The sequence below is a fragment of the Etheostoma spectabile genome, chromosome 6 (genome assembly GCF_008692095.1).
Source record: "Etheostoma spectabile isolate EspeVRDwgs_2016 chromosome 6, UIUC_Espe_1.0, whole genome shotgun sequence".
In the NCBI taxonomy this organism is placed as follows: Eukaryota; Metazoa; Chordata; class Actinopteri; order Perciformes; family Percidae; genus Etheostoma; species Etheostoma spectabile.
In genome coordinates, this window is record NC_045738.1 from 10,411,981 (window position 1) to 10,430,223 (window position 18,243).

The window sequence follows — 18,243 nt, forward strand, 5'->3', positions numbered from 1 at the left end:
TGTACTTTCAGAACTTACATATTTTCAGGTATGTTTAGGAGACGTATCCCTACATGTGGTGACACCTTGACATCTGTCTTTTTCTCTTGAACAAGACATTTATCTGAGACACTAATTGTACGAGATACATTTGGACACAGCCCAAGGAAAGACATAGACAGATGTGAGAGATGTGTATGAGTCCATCTTGTCTTTGTTTAATAGGTCAGTGTGAGCCTAGCTCTCCTTTCTGTCAATCCCCTTAACGTGTGTGAATTAGGCCCAGAGAGGAAGCGAGCCGGCACAAACAGCTTTACGGCTCAGGTCCAAGGACACAAGATGCCACAGATGCTCCAATGTTCCCCTCAACACTGAACCAAGTGACCCAGAACCCCACAGGGCACAGTAGTCTGTTATGACTGGCAAACTGGAGGCTATGACAGAAAGCGATGATGCCTCGTCTTTTATACGGAGAAATGGTCTTGGCAGCCTGCTATTGAGTAAAGACACTTTAATCGTTTTTTTTTTAATGTAGGTTTGACTTGATCTGGTTTTGTCAAGTGATACAAAAGTGTGCCAGTTGTGTAGAGAGGCAATGTTCTGCAGTGATGAGGAGAGGTCTGGACAGTGAAGACTGTGAAGTAACACCTGAGTAGAACATATTTACATGGTAGCTGTGCTGAATGTTTCATCTATTGGTTTTACTCAAAATTGAGTGAAATGTCAACATTGTAAATTACATGTGTTTATAAAGGTGTATGTTTGTGATTATGAGTTTTGGTCTCAAAGACACAGTTTTACTGTTGTAGTACAGTGTACTACTCTACAGTCTGCACCACACTGGCTGACTGTTCACACTGTCGCCCCCTCTTGGAAAAAAAACAACCTGCAACTGCAACACAAGACAGCTTTAGTCAGACACCATGCCACAAGTGATGTCCTCAAAACAGGCTCTGTACTGTGTGTGTGTGTATACATATATATATATATATATATATATATATATATATATATAAAATGTACCGTTATAAAGTACTGACACTGTACTTAAGCCCACTCCACCACATTGTAGGTGGAAAAACTTTCCTCTACTACCAATTACCAGAAAGTATTTTTGTACATTGATTATATTTACATATAAACCATGCAACTTAGTAATAAATAATATAATTAATATCATCATTGTTATAGTGATATAACCAGCAGTACATTTCTATGAAAAAACATCCTTCACATTTAACACTTTCACCTTGTATTTTACATTGGAACAAAATGACTATTTGCAAGAGGTTGCTTGTAGTTACCAACCAACAGAGGAACATCACATAGATAGATAGATAGATAGATAGATAGATAGATAGATAGATAGATAGATAGATAGATAGATAGATACTTTATTCATTCCAAAAGAAATTTTATTACTTAACTCAACTGCTCTGATTTGTAGCTTAACCTATACTATCATTTATTAGTTGATTTAGGTTTAGTAATAATTAGCTGAAGCCGCAAAGTAACTAAAGTAAATTTAGTGGAATAAAAAGGACAAAGTAATACTCAAGTGGCAATGGCAATGTTTTTTATATTGCACTTTTCATTACAAGGGAACTCAAAGTGCTTTGCATAAAAATACATAATATAGGCTATATAAAAATTGAAAGTACCTCAACGTTGTACTTGAGTGAATCTACTTACTTTCTACTAATCCTAAACTGTGGGGACTTTTCCCACCCTTTTAACCTCTCCTCTCCACCACGTTTATTTCTGGCATTAGCCTTTAATCATCTCAGCAGTTTATTGCAGTGAATGGAGGGCCATGCAGGGCCTCCTCCTCCTCCCGTCCCGCTGTGACAATGGGCACCAGGAATATGTGATGGTCCGGAGTGTATGTAGGCCAGCTATAGGCGCAGGCCTGCATGTGCTGCTCTGTCTTTGGCTTAAAACGTTCAAGTCATTATTCTCCTCCTGCTCCTATTCAGACGAGGTCCCGTTGGCTCATTGTTATTCTGCCCGAGGGACAGAGAGGGAGAGGGAGACACAGAATGGGAGGCTGACTGTGGTTTCCAACGGCAGGGAGCTGGTTGTACTGGGCGGGGGGTTTTGTCGGTGTTTTTTTTCGGCCGGTTTTTGAGGGCGTGAAGGCATGTTGATAATCGGCTCAGTAATGAGGAGAGGTACTGAACGGCACCAAATATCTGACCCCGATTCCTGAGAGTAGAGAGAGGTAGACAGTGCGTGAGAGAGAGGAGGAAAAAGGGGAGAGGGCCATGTGAAAAAGGGGTGGAGGGGAGTTGAGATTTAGTGCTCTGCTGGATGAAACAACCCCCCACTAACTAACCGAGAGGGAAAGTAGCCTAATAGGAAGAAAGGAGGGGGTGTTGTAGGCCACTGATCATTTAACACTCAAAGACTCGCAGGAAGCCTTTAACGTTTCCCACAATGAGATCAGAAAAGGTATGTAACTTTCCTTTTTTTAAGTAGCTGAATTATGTTAGTGTTTTTCAAATGGAAGTGGAGCTGAGAGATCAACAGGTAGCTGTTGCACTGCACTGTGTGAGCAAATGGCAGGGTGCATTTACTTTACTCAGGAAAAACCTTCACTCTGCAATTACCCAACTTTTGGGGTAATAAGACTATTCATCTTTATATGTACAGGCAGGTTTGATACATTTTACTTGTTTTTTTGGTTATGTTGCATTTTCCTCAGTATTTCCAATGTCTGTCATGAAGTTGTTGAAATGTAGTGGACGAAAAGATTCCTTTAGCACTAGGGTATTACTGTATTTGCAATGTTGCACCATCAATTTATCTTAAGATAGATGCAAGAAGTAGCTGGAAGCATTTCACCATGAAACTGGACTCGATACCTTTAAAATCACCAAAATGCAAAGTTGTTAGGGCTTGCATTAGTCATTTATACCGTTTTCTATTTGGTTCTATAATTTCTAAAATGTTGCTGTGCCATTTGGGCTGTAAATGTATGTGTCAGAAATAAGTGTATAATGCCATCATAATTTCTTCTACAATCGTTTTGTCTAAGCATCATTCCAAGAACCCACGTACATTCAGATTACTTTTATATAAAACAGAGAAAACAGCAAATCCTTACAATTGAGAAGTTTGAATGAGATTTTGCTTGAAAAATGACTCAAGCACGTAATTGTTAATCAAAATAGTTCCAGATCATTTTTCTGCTGATCGAATTAATTGTGCCACCTTAAGTGACATTAAGGATTTTTAAATACAATGTTTGCTTCCAAACCATTTGAAGAAATGTAAAGAGGCCAATCCACATGAATGCACCTTCTGTATCAGTTTCCCAACCACCTGCAGACTGCTCCTGTGGCATCCTGAAACAAACAACACTTTATTTCTTAGAATGAAACCACACTAAGCCAGAAAATACACACACATCTTGCTTTAGTATTTGACCTAAAAGTTTTTGCAAAGTCCTTCAAACTAAATAAAAAAGACAAAGTTAAGACAGAGCTTTCACTTTTCTGTCTTATCCTGCAGACTACTGCAGCTCCTTTAACAAATTACCGACTTCACCAGGGTGGCCTTAATGAGCAAGACCCTGGAAATCTTTTCTTTGTGTCATACACCATTAGTTGATCTGGGTCAACGTTTTCTCTATAATCTCGCTGTAATAACAAAAGAGGACTGCACAGAGAAAATCAAACGAGTATTTTCCAATAAATCCAGACTGGAAATCCGTTGACCCCGGAGCAGTCCTCCTTCATCGTCCTCTCTGCCAAGGAAACATTGCAGTCGCGTGTTTATTCAGTGCTCTGACACCTGTGACTCTGGGCTGGAGAAGCCCATTGTTCTTCTGTGAAATGATGTAACTCGTCTGCCATACAAATCTTGGGGAAATATTTGGGTTGCTGTAATGTTTCGAAGGGATAATGTACAAACTGGCAGCTGAGACACACAGAGGAGCTCCATGTTAAAATAACACTGTTGCCTTCAGACATAACCCAATGATGGTCTGACATCCGCTTCACTTGTTGTGATGGTTTGATGGCCTTAAAAGGCCTCTGGCTGAATCAATTCTCACACTTTCAAACATTTAGAGCAAGAGAGTGCAGGAGTGAGTGCATTGTAGAGATTCTTGTGCTGCGAATGTGATATAGTCTGACACCTGCTGTGGAATATACAATAATACAAATAAGTGCTTTGACAGCCTCTTTTTCCCTATTGACATGAAGGTAAAAACACCTGGATTTGTGCGTTCTCATTAAGTTTTTAGGTCAATCTTAAGAGTTATTGAGATAGATTATCACTCACTGCACTGTGTCTTCTCTTTGTCTTTTCTCTTTTAGGGGGTTGCTGTCTGCTGTAATGCTTAGGGCCCTAAACAACAGAACTAAACAACACAAAACGTGCATAGTGGCAGCCTATAACCGAGAGAAGAAAAATGTCTCGAACAGAAGAGGTTAACAAGATGACAGAAAATGTCTATAAGGTATGACTCTTTCTCTCCGTTGTCTGTCTTGTCTGCACCAGCAATTATTCTGATAAAGTGTAGTGAAATGGTTAGAAAATTTGAAAAACGTTTGGTGGCCTTTTATCGGGTGAGCACCCAGTAAGAGCGTGAGCCCCATGTGGGCTGAGGCCTTTGCAGCGGCCAAGATTCGAATCCGACCTGCGGCCCTTTGCTGCGTGCCATCCCCCATCTTTCTCCCATCTTTCCTGTCTATCCACAGTCATGCTAAAATAAAGGGGAAAAGCCCCCCCCCCAAAATAAAAACTTTAAGAATTTCTGTGTCATAATTTGCCTCTCTTTATTATTGTTGCCAACAGGGGATTCTGGACCAGTTCAACCCCAGTCTGAAGAACTTTGTGACCATGGGGAAACACTATGAGAAAGCCCTGACAGGTTAGTCAAACACAGGATAATTCGGATGACACTGGCCTTTGATTTGTCTGAATTCTTGTTTTCTGACACAAAATATACTCTCTTCTTCAGGAGTAACTGTGGCTGCCAAAGGGTACTTTGATGCTCTGGTGAAACTTGGAGAGCTGGCGAGCGACAGCCAAGGCTCTAAAGAGCTGGGTGAGTGGGCGGCTGGTAAAGAAGGGCCGTGTTGAGGAGAAAATAAAAATAAATTAGTGATGGACCTAATAAAGTTAAGAGAGTCGACATGCTGGAGAGAAGGTGAAAATAGTTTGTGCTTCATGTGTTGGTGAGGAAGGAGATGAAGACAAGAGGGAATGAGGAAATGTAGAGAGAGAGGAAAAGAGAACCAGGGAAAAGGGAGAGAGTAGGGTCATTGTTGGGAGATTAACAACACCACATGATCTCATTGTAATGCTGAAAACAGCGGGGGAGGCAGGCAGGAGAGTCGGAGGGCGAGATGCCAGCCACCACATACTACAGTGCTGTGTGACTGAGACAGGGACTCAACTCGACTGACACTTTGTAAATGAGAAACTGTGTTAAAACATGTTTTATGACATTGTTACTGATGTATTGCCCTGCACGTATGTTGATGTTGTGAACATCCATTATTAGAGCACAGATTTTCTGCAAATATTAAAGATGCACTGTAACTAATAAAAGCAGCTGATCTAAATTGTATATATATACATGTGTGTGTATTTGTATGTATGTATGTATGTGTGTATTTGTATGTATGTATGTATGTATGTATGTATGTATGTATGTATGTATGTATGTATGTATGTATGTATGTATGTATGTATGTATGTGCTTTACTGCTGCTCCCAGGAGACACACTGTTTCAGATGGCCGAGGTCCACAGACAGATTCAGGTGCAGCTGGAAGACGTGGTAAGACTCATCAGTTGCTCTGGACAAGTTATTTCATGTTGTTGACAAATTATTTTTGAGCAACCATTTTAAAACATCATATAATGTTTAAAGTGGTCAGAAAGATTGCAATTTTTTGAGTTTTTAAATAAAACATTTTTGCAGCCTATTATCATGAGACTTATTGAGACTAATTTTTCTTTGATGAATTGTGCCGGGGCCTTTTACATGGATGTCGCAGTGTCAGTATATGTTGTTTACAATGTTGGATATGGATCTGTTCTTCAACAGTTAAAGCTGTTTCACTCTGAGCTGCTCGCCCAGTTGGAGCAGAAGCTGGAACTGGACATTAAATACCTCACAGTAAGTCAAAATGTCAATTTACTTTTGAGAAATGGTGAGAAAAGCAGGATTTTTGCTTAATTTAAAATGTTAAGTTTAATTAACTTGACTGGAAGGCGAGGCAGTGGGAGGCAAGTTTATTTGTGTAACTAATTATAATTTCATAAGGAAAAAAAAAAGATTGAGTAATTAGTGGAAAATACATAAATATATAAGAATAACTTTGTAAAATTCATCTGATTAACAGTAAAAACAAGTTCACCTTGATAAATAAAAGTGAATTCAGTTAGTTTTGCACCACCACCAGCTGAAATATTAGCGCCGACAAACCTCCTTTCATCACACATGATGACTAAATCCTCTGACTTTTTTCTGCTTTCCTCTCAGGCCACCCTGAAGAAGTATCAGAGCGAGCGGAGGTCTAAATCTGAGTCTATCGAGCGCTGCCAGTCCCAGCTGAAGAAGCTCCGCAGGAAGAGCCAGGGCAGTCGTCACCCAAACAAATATGGAGACAGAGAGATGCAGGTAAGTGAAGCCAAGAGCTATACATGGGCGCTGGACAAAAATACATATTTAATGCACAATTCTTTACAGTAAAATGCACAAACATGTAAGCTAAAGTTAGAATGACCCAAAACATCTGTCTCAGCATTACATCAGGTTAAAAAGCAGAGTTGTGTGAGAAATGCTCCAGTGTGAATAGGATTAAAGAACAATCTGCCTCAGCTGATCTGCAGAAAACAAGCAACTTAGTGCACAAGCCTTTACTTGAAGAAATATGAATGATATAAGAGGGTGAAAGGGTTTAGCCACATGGAGGGTTATGTTTGAAGAAAAGGTCACCAGGGCATAAGGATAGTGCTTAATAATTTGGATTTTGTTAATATTGTGCAACAGGCCTGATATGAGCTCACATAATCCTCTCTCCGTACAATGTGCATTAAAGGTCACTCCGTCTTTGAGTACTACATGTATGCATGTGATTGTGAATGTAGGACTGTGCGTACATGTTGAAGGATGTTCAGGTTTGCAGTGAAATCTCTCTGACTTTTCCTTCAGTTTGTGGAGTTGATGAGTCGTCGACAAGGCGAGCTGGACACGCTGGTTGCCTCGGGTTACAAGTCTGCGCTCACTGAGGAAAGAAGACGATATTGCTTCCTGGTGGACAGACAGTGTTGTGTCACCAAACTGCTCATTAACTACCACTCCAAGGTGATCTGTTCACATTTACTCATTTATTTAGCTAGGTAACGTTTTTAGCTTTCAGATATATTAATCCACAGCTAAAAGAGTTCCCATGCACATGCACTATTTTTTCCTGTTTGAGTAATGTTTGATAAAAACAGGAATTTACTGGACATTTTGTAAAAAATAAATAAAAATAGACTAAATATTTGTAGCTAAAAACAGGAAATTACTCAATATTTTGTAATAAATATGTAAAAAATAGACCATACATTTTTTAACCTGATTCGGAAAATTCACGTCTCCAGTAGGAACCAATCAGCTTGGGGCTGAGGTGTCTCAGACAGGGTAGGGAAGTTAAAAAGTACTAAAGGACACACTAACACATTGTTGGTTTTTACTCATTTCATTTGTTTACAAGAAAACAATGACATCCAGTCCTAACAGTTTTGGTTTTCTCTTTTTGTGCTTTTCAATATAATCCAGGTAAGAGAGCTTCTGTCACAGAAACTTTCATCTTGGCAGCAGTCATGTTCTCAGCCCACAAAACTCCCAGAGCGCGCTTTGAATCTGCTGCGTCACACTGCACCTCAAGGCTCAGGGGCTGCTGGGATAGCTGAGGTCTTCCGCCACGCCAAGATTGACTCTGCTCAGCCAGAACAGGTCAGATCATTTTTATTTATACAGTCTCAGATGGTGTTCTTTGGACTTTTTCTCGATCTCAATTGCATTGCGGTTGGTTTCCACAGAGGATTACATGGTGGGTTGATAGTGTGAAACCCACAAAACAAGTTTATTATTAGCTGTTCTTGGTAGAGGTGGGTCATTGTTTTGCAAGTGACTCACAAATCTTGACTTTGAAGTAAGAAATCAAGTCCAAAGTCATTTTTAGTTGAATCCTAGAAATAAAAACAGCCACGCATCAATGACAGATACTTAGCTAGGATGTTGCTGATTGTTTATTGATTTAAAAAGACAACATTTAGGCAAGTAAAATCTTGAATGCAAAGTCTGTAAATCCTTAAGTGAGCTCATAAATTTTCTCTTATCCGTAGTCTGCAGGATTTTTAATGGCTTTTTTGAGTCCTTTCAAGTTAAAAGGCTAAGATCCAAGTAAAGTCAGAAGTCCACACCCTTTTTACCGTGAAACGTAATACTAAACACATTTACAATATTAGATTTTTAACTCTGACTTCTAATTTCTGGTAGTTAACAGTATCTGTCCATGATGTTTCAGAGGCTCTCTGTTCAAGAAGTCCCGCCCCTGTTGAATGGAGACTCCAGTCGCTCCCAGCTGCAGCGCTCGCTCCCCTCCTCCTCCCAGAGTGAAGCCTGTCCTGCTCAGGCCTCCCCCCAGACGTTCCGCTCTCTCCCCAGTGGAGGAGCTGCTGGAGCCTCATCAAGAGGAGCGTCTCCTCAGCACACCAGTACCCCCCTCAGTGCATCAGCCAGCCCCCTCCCCGACAGCAGTGCCAGCAGCAGTGCTAGCCCTGCTGTATCCACTCCCACCACGCCCGGTGGCTTTGCCCAACAAAGCTCTCTCCTCCTGGCCGCAAACACATCCAACCTCTCCCCGAGCCTCATCCCCTCAACGGTGATGTCGCTCAGCCAGAGCTCCACGGCCGGCGGATCCTTGCATGGCATGACCCTCCCCATCCCCCACAGTGCTCCTCACAGTCCGCCACTGCCCCACAGTGCTCCTCTCTCCAGGGCCATGACTCCTGTCCAGTTACTGCACCAACAGGTGGGACCAGGAGGAAGCAATACCTCATCACCGTCACATAATCCCTGGCTGCTGAAGACCACTGACATTTGTGCAACAGCAACACTCCCACTGCCGAGGAGACCTGTCAGTGAAATGAAGCTGGGTGGCTTTCAGGGTAAGATGTGAGAAGTTTTCTCAGTAGGGTTGAGTCTTTCCCTCATCATTTTTTAAATGGTAATCCTTTTTTTAAATCTTTTAAAAATAATTTTGGTCATTTTTAGGCTTTTATTGACAGGACAGCTCAAGAAGTGAAAGGGGAGAGGGGGGGGCACGTAGCAAAGGGCTACAGGTCGGATTCAAACCCAGGACTGCTGCGTTAAGGAGTAAATCTCTACATATGGGCTTAACCAACCGCTCTACCGCTCTACCAACTGAGCTATCCGGGCACCCAAATTGTATTTTGTGTTAGTCCTTGTTCATTTCCAAGGCAAGGCAAGGCATTGCAACTTTATTTGTGTAGCACAGTTCAACAGCAATGCAATTCAAATTGCTTTACATAAAACACCTAAACACAGTTAAAAATTAATACAAATTGATAACAAATTGAAAGCAGTTAAAACAAAAATTAAAACAATAAATAAAAAATTAAAACCAATTAAAAGTAGATTAAATACAAGAGTAAATTCACAATGGAGTGCAATGAATTAGTAAAAGGCATAGTTACCACTGATGTGGTTACTATGCCTTTTGCATAGGTAGCAGCAGGTACGGAGCCAACACAGCTACTTTGTCAGAAATACAAACAGAGGCGCAACTGATGTTACAGTGCAGCCAAACAAACCCACGCTGAGTTTTAAAATAATTTAAACAGCCTGTTTTGCTCTATTTCTACCTAAAATGTGAACACTGACAAAAATGCTTTTAATGTAAAGCAGCAGCTGATATATATTGTTGTGTTTTTAATTAGCAGTGACATAATACAGCTCTTATATGACTGTAGCTAACACCTACTAACTGACAGCTAAAACTAAACAGTCAATTAAAGTAAAGCTGGATTACATGTATGCATGATTCCAAATCCCTCGTCCATAGACTGAGGATTATAACTTTTATTCATCTTTCTCCTCTACCTAGGCTCCACTCTCCCCAGGATGCTGCCTTTATCTGGACCTACCCGTGTGGAAGCCGTGTTTGCTCACACTCCTGGAACACCGGAGGGTGGTGGCATAGGGGGCGGGGCTTGCTTACTGCACTTCCTGCCTGGTGACAACATCACCCTGCTCATCTCTGAGCCCAGAGACGGGTGGCACTACGGTCAAAATGAACGAACTGGACGGTATGTTTGACAAATTGAACACTGATGTAGAAAACCACTTAATGATCTGCTGTATACCTTTGAGAGCGCCTTGTAATGTTTAGCAATGTTTTAATGCCCAAAATTAGAAGATTCTGAAATGTCTCAACGCTATATGACAAGGTTAAATGTTCAGGTGTCATGATAACCACAACAAGTTAGGGAAACCACTTTTCCTTAACCTTGTGCACAGCTAGTACAAGGGCTGTCTTTCCTTCTTTCCTTCTTACTTCAGAGGAGTTCTCATATCACATGTTGTATGCAAGTCTCTCTCCGGCACCAGGTTAACAAATATATTCATGACTATGGAGACTGCGAGTTTTCTTCATCTCACCAACCCCTGACTTGTAGCTTGATGTAGAGCTGGGCGATATGTAGAAAATCTAATATCAGGATTTTTTCACCAAATACATCAATGTTGATTTTGCAATGATATTGTAGGGTTGACTATTGGTGATTTCACAAAATATTGTATACATATTTAGATAAATAATCATCAATAATGTCGATATAATGACTAAGTGGGTAAAGGCAAATAATAGAACAGCTAAAATGTTCAGAAAATAGTTTAGAAAATTACATCACTTTACTGTCATGTAGCCTTTGAAACCAGGAAAAGACAACACTTATGTCATATCACGATATTACCTTATCCAAAATCCAAGACAATGTCTAGCTTCATATATCGATGTTGATATAATATCAATATAATGCCCAGCCCTAGCTTGATGCTCTGGTTTTACATCTCGTTGGCACATACAGTAAAAAATTTCCTTCACAGGAAAGGCTGGTTCCCTTTCTCCTACACTCAGTCTTACCCCAGCAAGACGGATCACCTCGAGAGGTAAGTCAAACACTAACATTTACAGTTTTTTTGATTGATTGTTGATGAACTTTGACACTGTTAATGACAGAAATGTTTTCTTTACTTCCCCTTAGTTGATTTACAACTCAATACTTTGAAAAGTAGGAAGTTATAACATCAGTTGAATCACAGAAAACGTAATGGGGTCATTTTCATGTTCAAACTAATATGACACCCTTTTCCTTTTTCCATCTGTATTCTCAATAAAAATCAAAACATCCTTCATGCCAGACACACAGAAAGTGAACCGGAGCACATAAACTGCAGTTTGTCCTCTCAGTTTTTCCACCACCCTTTCCCTTCCAACACCAACAGCTTTGTTGATGAATTAGCACAAAAACAACATATCTCCACTCATGTTTCCTTTGTGTTTTTCCTTGTATATTCCTTCCTCTCTGTCTGTGACCTTCCCTCCAGCTCTCTCTTCTTATCTAAGGCTAACAGCACCAGTACAGGCCAGCTCGACAAGCTGGTGTCTCCAGGTCTCCCGGCTCTAACCCCTGAATCAGAGGAGGAGCGCTCCCTTCCTCCCCAGAGGGTCAGCACCTTCCGTCCGCGCCCATACAGCATGGCCGACAGCAACAAGGTCAGAAACATGAAACCTTTGGGTGGAAGTCAAAGGTCACGGTCTTCGCCCAACTGAGTCTCAATGTAAATGGAAGAGATACAGATGCTTTGTAATAATGGAAATGTATTCGAGATATCCTTTTAATATTATCTCTTGTTCACATTACAGATCACCGCAGAAATGGTTTGTCCACCACCCTCCCCGACCAGGTAACTTTGAGCAATTCAAAGTGTGTGTGTCATTAAAGGGGCATTCCAATAATTTCTTATGTCACAGTCAATTTACTAGTCACATTACTCAAGATTACTCAGCTAGATGATCACTTGAGTAATGGCTTGGCCTTTGGGCCTACAAAATAAAAACACAAATTTCAAACTCAAACTTGTGTCTAGGAGCGTGAAGTTAGATTGACGAAGGCATCATGGTAAGTGAAGGTTCCATTGTTTTTGGCGCTTGACCATCAATTTTGACCTTTTTTTTAAGCCATATTAGCGTGTGGCTCTAGGAATGGCAATGTCGGTCTGTCAGTCGGTCCACAACTTTGGTCCCAAATGAAATATCTGTTGGATGGGTTGCCATGCCATTTTGTAAAGGCATTCATGGTGCCCGAAGGATGAGTCCTAATGATTGTGTTATCCTCTGACGTTTCATCTAGTGGCACCATGAAGTTGCTTTTAATGTTTTTAAGTGAAAAATGTTAAAATTAAATGGATTGCTTTGAAATTTGTTAAGGTATTAATGTTCCCCTTAGGATGAATATGTAATAAATATTAGCTAATTACCGAATGTTAGCACATTAAAATGCTAAACTAAGATGGTGAACATGCTAAACATCAGCATGTTGTCACTGTGAGCATGTTAGCTTGCTGACGTTAGCCTTATAGAGCAGCTAGCATGGCTGTACTATACTAGTCTTGTTTCTTTTGACCTTTTTTTTGCAATTTCCACCGGACAGTACTAATTTGCTAGAGCGCCCCTTTTAACACCAAAAACTATAGTTTAATATGTGGTTGTCACACCTTTCATTTTTTTTTTTTTTCCTCCTTTCAGGGCCAATCCATTTGCCCATGTCCGACTTAGAAGAACTGTCACCAACGATCGCTCTGCTCCCATCATTGAGTAAGAGTTTTATTCCTACAGAAGAAGCAATCCTGTTCTCAGTGGTTTGAAAAAAAAAACAGTTATTTGGTTCATGTGGATTATTTACTTTGGATGTTTTTTTTGTGCAAATTAATCAAATACAGATTGTTTTATTTTGTGTGAAGGAAAATAATTGTTTTAAATCAAAGTATAAAAGGTTGATGTCAATGGTGTAGTCTACGTGATACGCAGGCATACGCGGTGTACTCACTAAGAAAGCTTTAGGATTTTCATATACCAACTTAGAAATGCGCAATGACATACAACAACATACTTTCCATTATATTTGTGACATATTTTGAATGTTGTTTTTTCTTTGCATAGGTTAAATAAAGATTGGATTAGATTAGTGCAAAATGCAGAAAATGAAGTCTTTGACGCTCAACATTTCCCTGGGGGAGGACACCCAGACCCCACCCCCCAAAACTCCTATTCTGGCCTATATACATATATATATATATATATATATATATATATATATATATATATATATATATATATATATATATAATATGCAGTACAGTATATCCACTACAACACAGTAGACTACACCACTGGTTGATGTGTTATAAATATAATTACAGTCAATTTGATGTTGAAGTAGTTAATAGGAAAAAAAGTAGAAACAAGACCACTATAATGTTTTGTACCTATATAATGTTTGAAAATTCTGTTTGAGTTAGAAACATTAAAACAAAATCTAGGCTAGTTTTAATGTCACAGAAGTGAGGTGTTTGGCTGTACTTAGTGTTTGAGACCGACATACTGTATCATGCAAAATAACTAACATTTTAGTTTTTTTCTGGTCTATGAAAGAATGCCTCTTATATCTCTTACTGTTTTACAGTGCAATTGGTTTCTTGACATAACCTTTAGTGTCGTTTTTTGGTTGTTTTATTGTGCCATATACAGAAAGGTTTTCTTCGTTGGGCAGATAGGGACTGGCTCCTAATAGTAGGTTGTGAACTTTCACTTTCACTGTACTGAGGACAGGCTCCTACTCTAATTGTGCTATTACGGTATTATATTTGTTAGAAAAGATGCCAGATTATTTTTTGGTTGAAATGGTGAACTTTTAAATTTATTCAAAGTGTATTTTCTATTTTAAAATGTGGTTGTTTGGTTGATAAAGATTTTTAATGAATTTGGCAGTTATTAGTTATTAGTTGTTAGTCATTTTACCTTAAAATTACTGAACAAGGGCAATGCTGTTTGAGTTGACAAGTCCTTGTCTGTTACAGTTTATCTTATGTTTATGTCAGTTAACACTACACATTCTGCTGCTGTAAAGTCACATGACTGTTTTATAAATGTAGATTTCTTGAGTAGTTTAACTCTTTACCTGGAGTCAAAATACATTTAAAAAAACAAATTCTACTTTATAGTTGATTATTTAAATGATTGGTCAATGATACGTGTTAGTTTCGGAGTGGAATACTTATTTAATACGGAGTCGTACAAAACACAGTAACATAAAAACTCACAAGCTTCACAGACACAAAGCTGTGACAGTTGATAGTTGAACATTTGGATGGTGTTAATACTGAAAGTGTTGTTGTTTTCTTAGAAGGTAGCATGTTGTGGAAGGTTCAAAATGTAAAGAATGAGAGATTTGCGTGCTTAGTCTTTGGAATTGATGTCTTCTTGATTCAGTCCCAAATCTAAAGCTAGACAACATCGAGACTAGTTGATTGTAGCTGTACATTTACCAATCAAACTGAGCAGAATCTTCAAGAGAGATGTGAAAGGTGAGACAGGTGATAGGATTGAGTTTTAAATTGGAAATGTATCTATGAAAGTGATAAAGAATGCATCAGGAAGTTGACCAACGTCTGAGCAAGTGTTTATGGTAAACTAGAGATATCCAAAGTAACATTCTGTAGCTCTGTTGTTGCCTTTGTTGCGTTGTTGCCTTTACTGTGGTTTACAGTTGAAACTTTGTATCCATGCAACCTGAAATGGTTTATGTTCCTTAACTGCCTTTAGTTTCTGTGATCTTTTAGCACCTTGAAAATTCAAGATAACACATGCAAGGGTTATAGTATATCATCTCAGCATTTATATAACTTTGAGTAGTATTGCATCAATTATAAAGGCGACCACAAAATATCAGAGCTAATGCTTACTAATTATTGTAAATAGTGCTTAAAATGTCTGACTGTGTGACTTTTATCTGACTTTTCGTAATGATATTTCACTTTGGTAGACCGATTTGACTTTGTAAAAGCTGCAAAAACAGTAAATCTCCCGGCACAAATTCAAACTTTGAACAGGAGGCAACACAGTGATAGTACAGAATGACATATTATTCACCTACACAGGTGTGAATGTATTTTAAACTGAGAATATTGATTAAAATAGACTTAAAACTTTGAGTCAAATTAACCGGTGGCTGTTTTAGTGGCCAGTATTAGTGATTCATAAAATAGTATTAAACATGAACTGAGTTTGGGGCGAGTAATACAGTGAACAATATTATAAAACAAATAATTTGACCCTTATAAATGCAAGATGTGCAAAAATTAAAGTGTAGAACTTGATACAGAGAAATAATTTAGTATATGCACACCATATAAATACGTCTGAAGTGTGTAATATGTTGTAAGAAATACATGGGAAGTTAACACAATTGTTATACATATATAGCAAGAAATGTATGGTGAAATAAGTACACATTTACAGCTAATAAATAGGATGTTGGTGTGTACAGAAATGTGTAGATGTCTAAAATAGAGAGACCTTGTGCAGAGAAGTTACTAAAGTGCAAACTTATGCAGTCTGAAGTAAAATATTGTTTTAAAATTGCACACCCATTTTACGCAGTTCCACTGTTCTGTAAAAATATGAAGCTATGTAAACAGACTTGTTGGTCTGTTCTCATTGACATGAAATCCTGGTGACCGCAGAATATATTATATCATGATGATAAATACTGCTTTACATGAAACACTGAACATTGATGTGTTGTGAAATAAAAGTTCTATGGAAGAAATCTTTGTCCACTTTTGCTCTGTATGTTCATGTTAGTTTATCTATGGAGGTTGAGTACACAGTACATGTGAGACAAACAGGTGTTAAAATGCATTACATCTTATTGATTAACCCTGTCTCATTTTAACTGTAAGAAAACTGGGTCTTTATGCGGTACTGTTCCACATATTATTCTGATAATTTTCTTTAACATGCAAGTAGATTAATGCTGGCATAAAACAAGGAATTCATATTTAAAGTTAATCTGATGCCAGCTTTGTCAAATTAAGCCTCTTCTGAAGGATCAGGGTTGGGTTGAAGCTTAGTTAAAAAACTTTATGATCTGCTCTGGAAAATCAAACCGAAATCTTAATGTCAGGTCATGTTTTCTGACTGAAAAATTTGATTCTTTTTACATTTGTTTGTGTTTTGAGAGTTTGGTCTACCAACCCAGCATTTGTCTTAGAGAGGAAAGTCAAAAAGATTTCATGCAGACTTTTTGAAAACCAAAGTTGGTCTTTTTAAGGTTTACTCTAAAAGGACTTAAGTATTTAGCTTTGTGCTCAAATTCCAAAAGCTTGAGTAGGTAAAATTGTGATGATATAAATTGGATCAATATTGCCTTTAGGTCTTAAAAAAATGTAAACAAACCATAAAACTTTGAACTCCAAATCACAAAACACTGTAGACTAGAGGTACTAAAACGTGCATCCCATCCAAATGTACTGTATGTATCCAAACCAAACAATGTGGCAAACAAATGTAGAATTAAATAAATCTTTATTGTGGGACATTGATTGGTGGAGCAGCTATGCAGACACATATGAACAAAAAGAAACGATCAAGTGTTTGTGATCGTACAAATGTAAAGTTAAAGATTTTTAAGCCATTCCAAGTTGTTTCCTTTTGGTTCACTCGGATGAGCAGGGACATCAGGCATGTTTCCATCATCTCGCACAGGGACTGCATTGGAAAAGTAAGGAGGGGAAAAAGCTTTAATATTTGATTAGAAGGGTGTTGAAGTAAATAGTTAAAATTCCCAGAGCTGTTCCACAGGCATCAGCATTGTGTAGCATCATGCAGTGACACACAAACACAACCTGCTGTAAAATGACCGGTGTGAACCGTGTTTACCTGGGTAGTTGTATGGCACAGACGAATTGATCATTCCTGTATACTTTGTGATGGGGCTGATTAACGGAAGAGCAAAACCTGAGAAAATACAAAGTTGTATTAACGTACACAATATATTATTACATTTATATTGTACTTTGGTCAAATGACAAGAAAACATGGGTTAATGTCCCCAGAACAGCTCATGCTGAAACAAAGACTACAGAGAGAGAGCACACCTTACTCCTATTCTGGGTACACTGATTTCAATTCAATTTTTTATTCATCGATTTTATTGATTTAAATTTTTGGAATCAATTTATTGACTCTTATATACTTTCTAGTTCCAGGTAGACTCTGAATATGTAAAGACATCTCAATATATTAACAACTGAGGTGCTTTTGGCTTGTTTCTTTTAGAAAACCATATCATAGTCCCCTTTATATGTAGTTTTGTTGATCTAGCATAATAGCAGTAACGTAGATACATACATGTTTTCAAGAAGACATGATCTTATGCTGTGATTTTGGCTGAATGTAACTTTATTTGATTTGTCAAATGGAGAACCAGTAAATGGTGATGGTTTGGAGGGCCTTTTATTATTTACTCATTGAGTAAGGCCCATATTGTATGTTATATAATACATTGAATGAGACTGAACTGAAAACAGTTGAGGTAAAGTAAATATATGCCTGTGGAATCTTTGTAGGTCCATATGTGGGATACAGGTATTTTTTTTCTTTCATAATAAATGTTGCTTTATTGGCATAATAATTAGGTTCATTATTTCCAAAGCAAGTTGTACACTGTTGTGCTTTTTCTATCACACGCACTGGAGGCTGGTTACTAACCTATCAATCCAATAGCACAGGAGGCCAGGATAACAGGCTCCTTATTCCATGCATTCTTCAGGAACGCTGCGATCCCTGGAGACAAAAACAGGACAGGTTGAATACCTCCACAGCTGACGATCAACCTACGGTTAGCTAACGTTAGCCACCGTTAGCAACACATCCAAGGTCACGTTTTTCGTTTTATTTCGAATGGATATAATTGTGTTAGAGTAACTCTGAGACTTAGTTGACGTACTTACAAATGTTTTAAGTCTTTATTTATGCTATCTGGAGGTCTTTATAAATCTAATTTTACCTGGTGTATGTACAAAAGATGACAAAACAACCACATACCCGCCATGTTGTCTTCTGTAGTTTCAAAACCCCAAAGGGGGTCATGGAAATGATAGTATGCG

At 38.6% G+C, this 18,243-nt stretch overlaps 2 protein-coding genes across 3 annotated transcripts; one reads left to right on the forward strand and one right to left on the reverse strand.

Moving 5' to 3' along the window:
* Positions 1–1,923: 1,923 nt before the first annotated feature.
* zgc:158689 (brain-specific angiogenesis inhibitor 1-associated protein 2) lies at positions 1,924–15,897 on the forward strand. 2 transcript variants are annotated; one of them, XM_032519202.1, is made up of 15 exons: positions 1,924–2,430; positions 4,302–4,444; positions 4,783–4,858; positions 4,949–5,035; positions 5,711–5,772; positions 6,043–6,114; positions 6,481–6,618; positions 7,153–7,305; positions 7,765–7,941; positions 8,516–9,158; positions 10,118–10,319; positions 11,119–11,181; positions 11,620–11,853; positions 11,939–11,979; positions 12,821–15,897. In XM_032519202.1, the coding sequence occupies exons 2-13, from the start codon at positions 4,397–4,399 to the stop codon at positions 11,843–11,845; spliced, it is 1,947 nt and encodes a 648-aa protein (XP_032375093.1). In that variant the 5' UTR covers positions 1,924–2,430; positions 4,302–4,396; the 3' UTR covers positions 11,846–11,853; positions 11,939–11,979; positions 12,821–15,897. The 2 variants fall into 2 exon arrangements, with proteins under 2 accessions (XP_032375093.1, XP_032375092.1); XM_032519201.1 differs by having other exon boundaries at positions 1,926–2,430; positions 11,620–11,788.
* Positions 15,898–16,643: 746 nt separating this feature from the next.
* ndufa3 (NADH:ubiquinone oxidoreductase subunit A3) lies at positions 16,644–18,233 on the reverse strand. Its single transcript, XM_032519214.1, has 4 exons — positions 18,182–18,233; positions 17,846–17,920; positions 17,015–17,092; positions 16,644–16,843 (listed from the first exon to the last, which is right to left on the reverse strand). The coding sequence occupies exons 1-4, from the start codon at positions 18,186–18,188 to the stop codon at positions 16,752–16,754; spliced, it is 252 nt and encodes an 83-aa protein (XP_032375105.1). The 5' UTR covers positions 18,189–18,233; the 3' UTR covers positions 16,644–16,751.
* Positions 18,234–18,243: the final 10 nt, after the last annotated feature.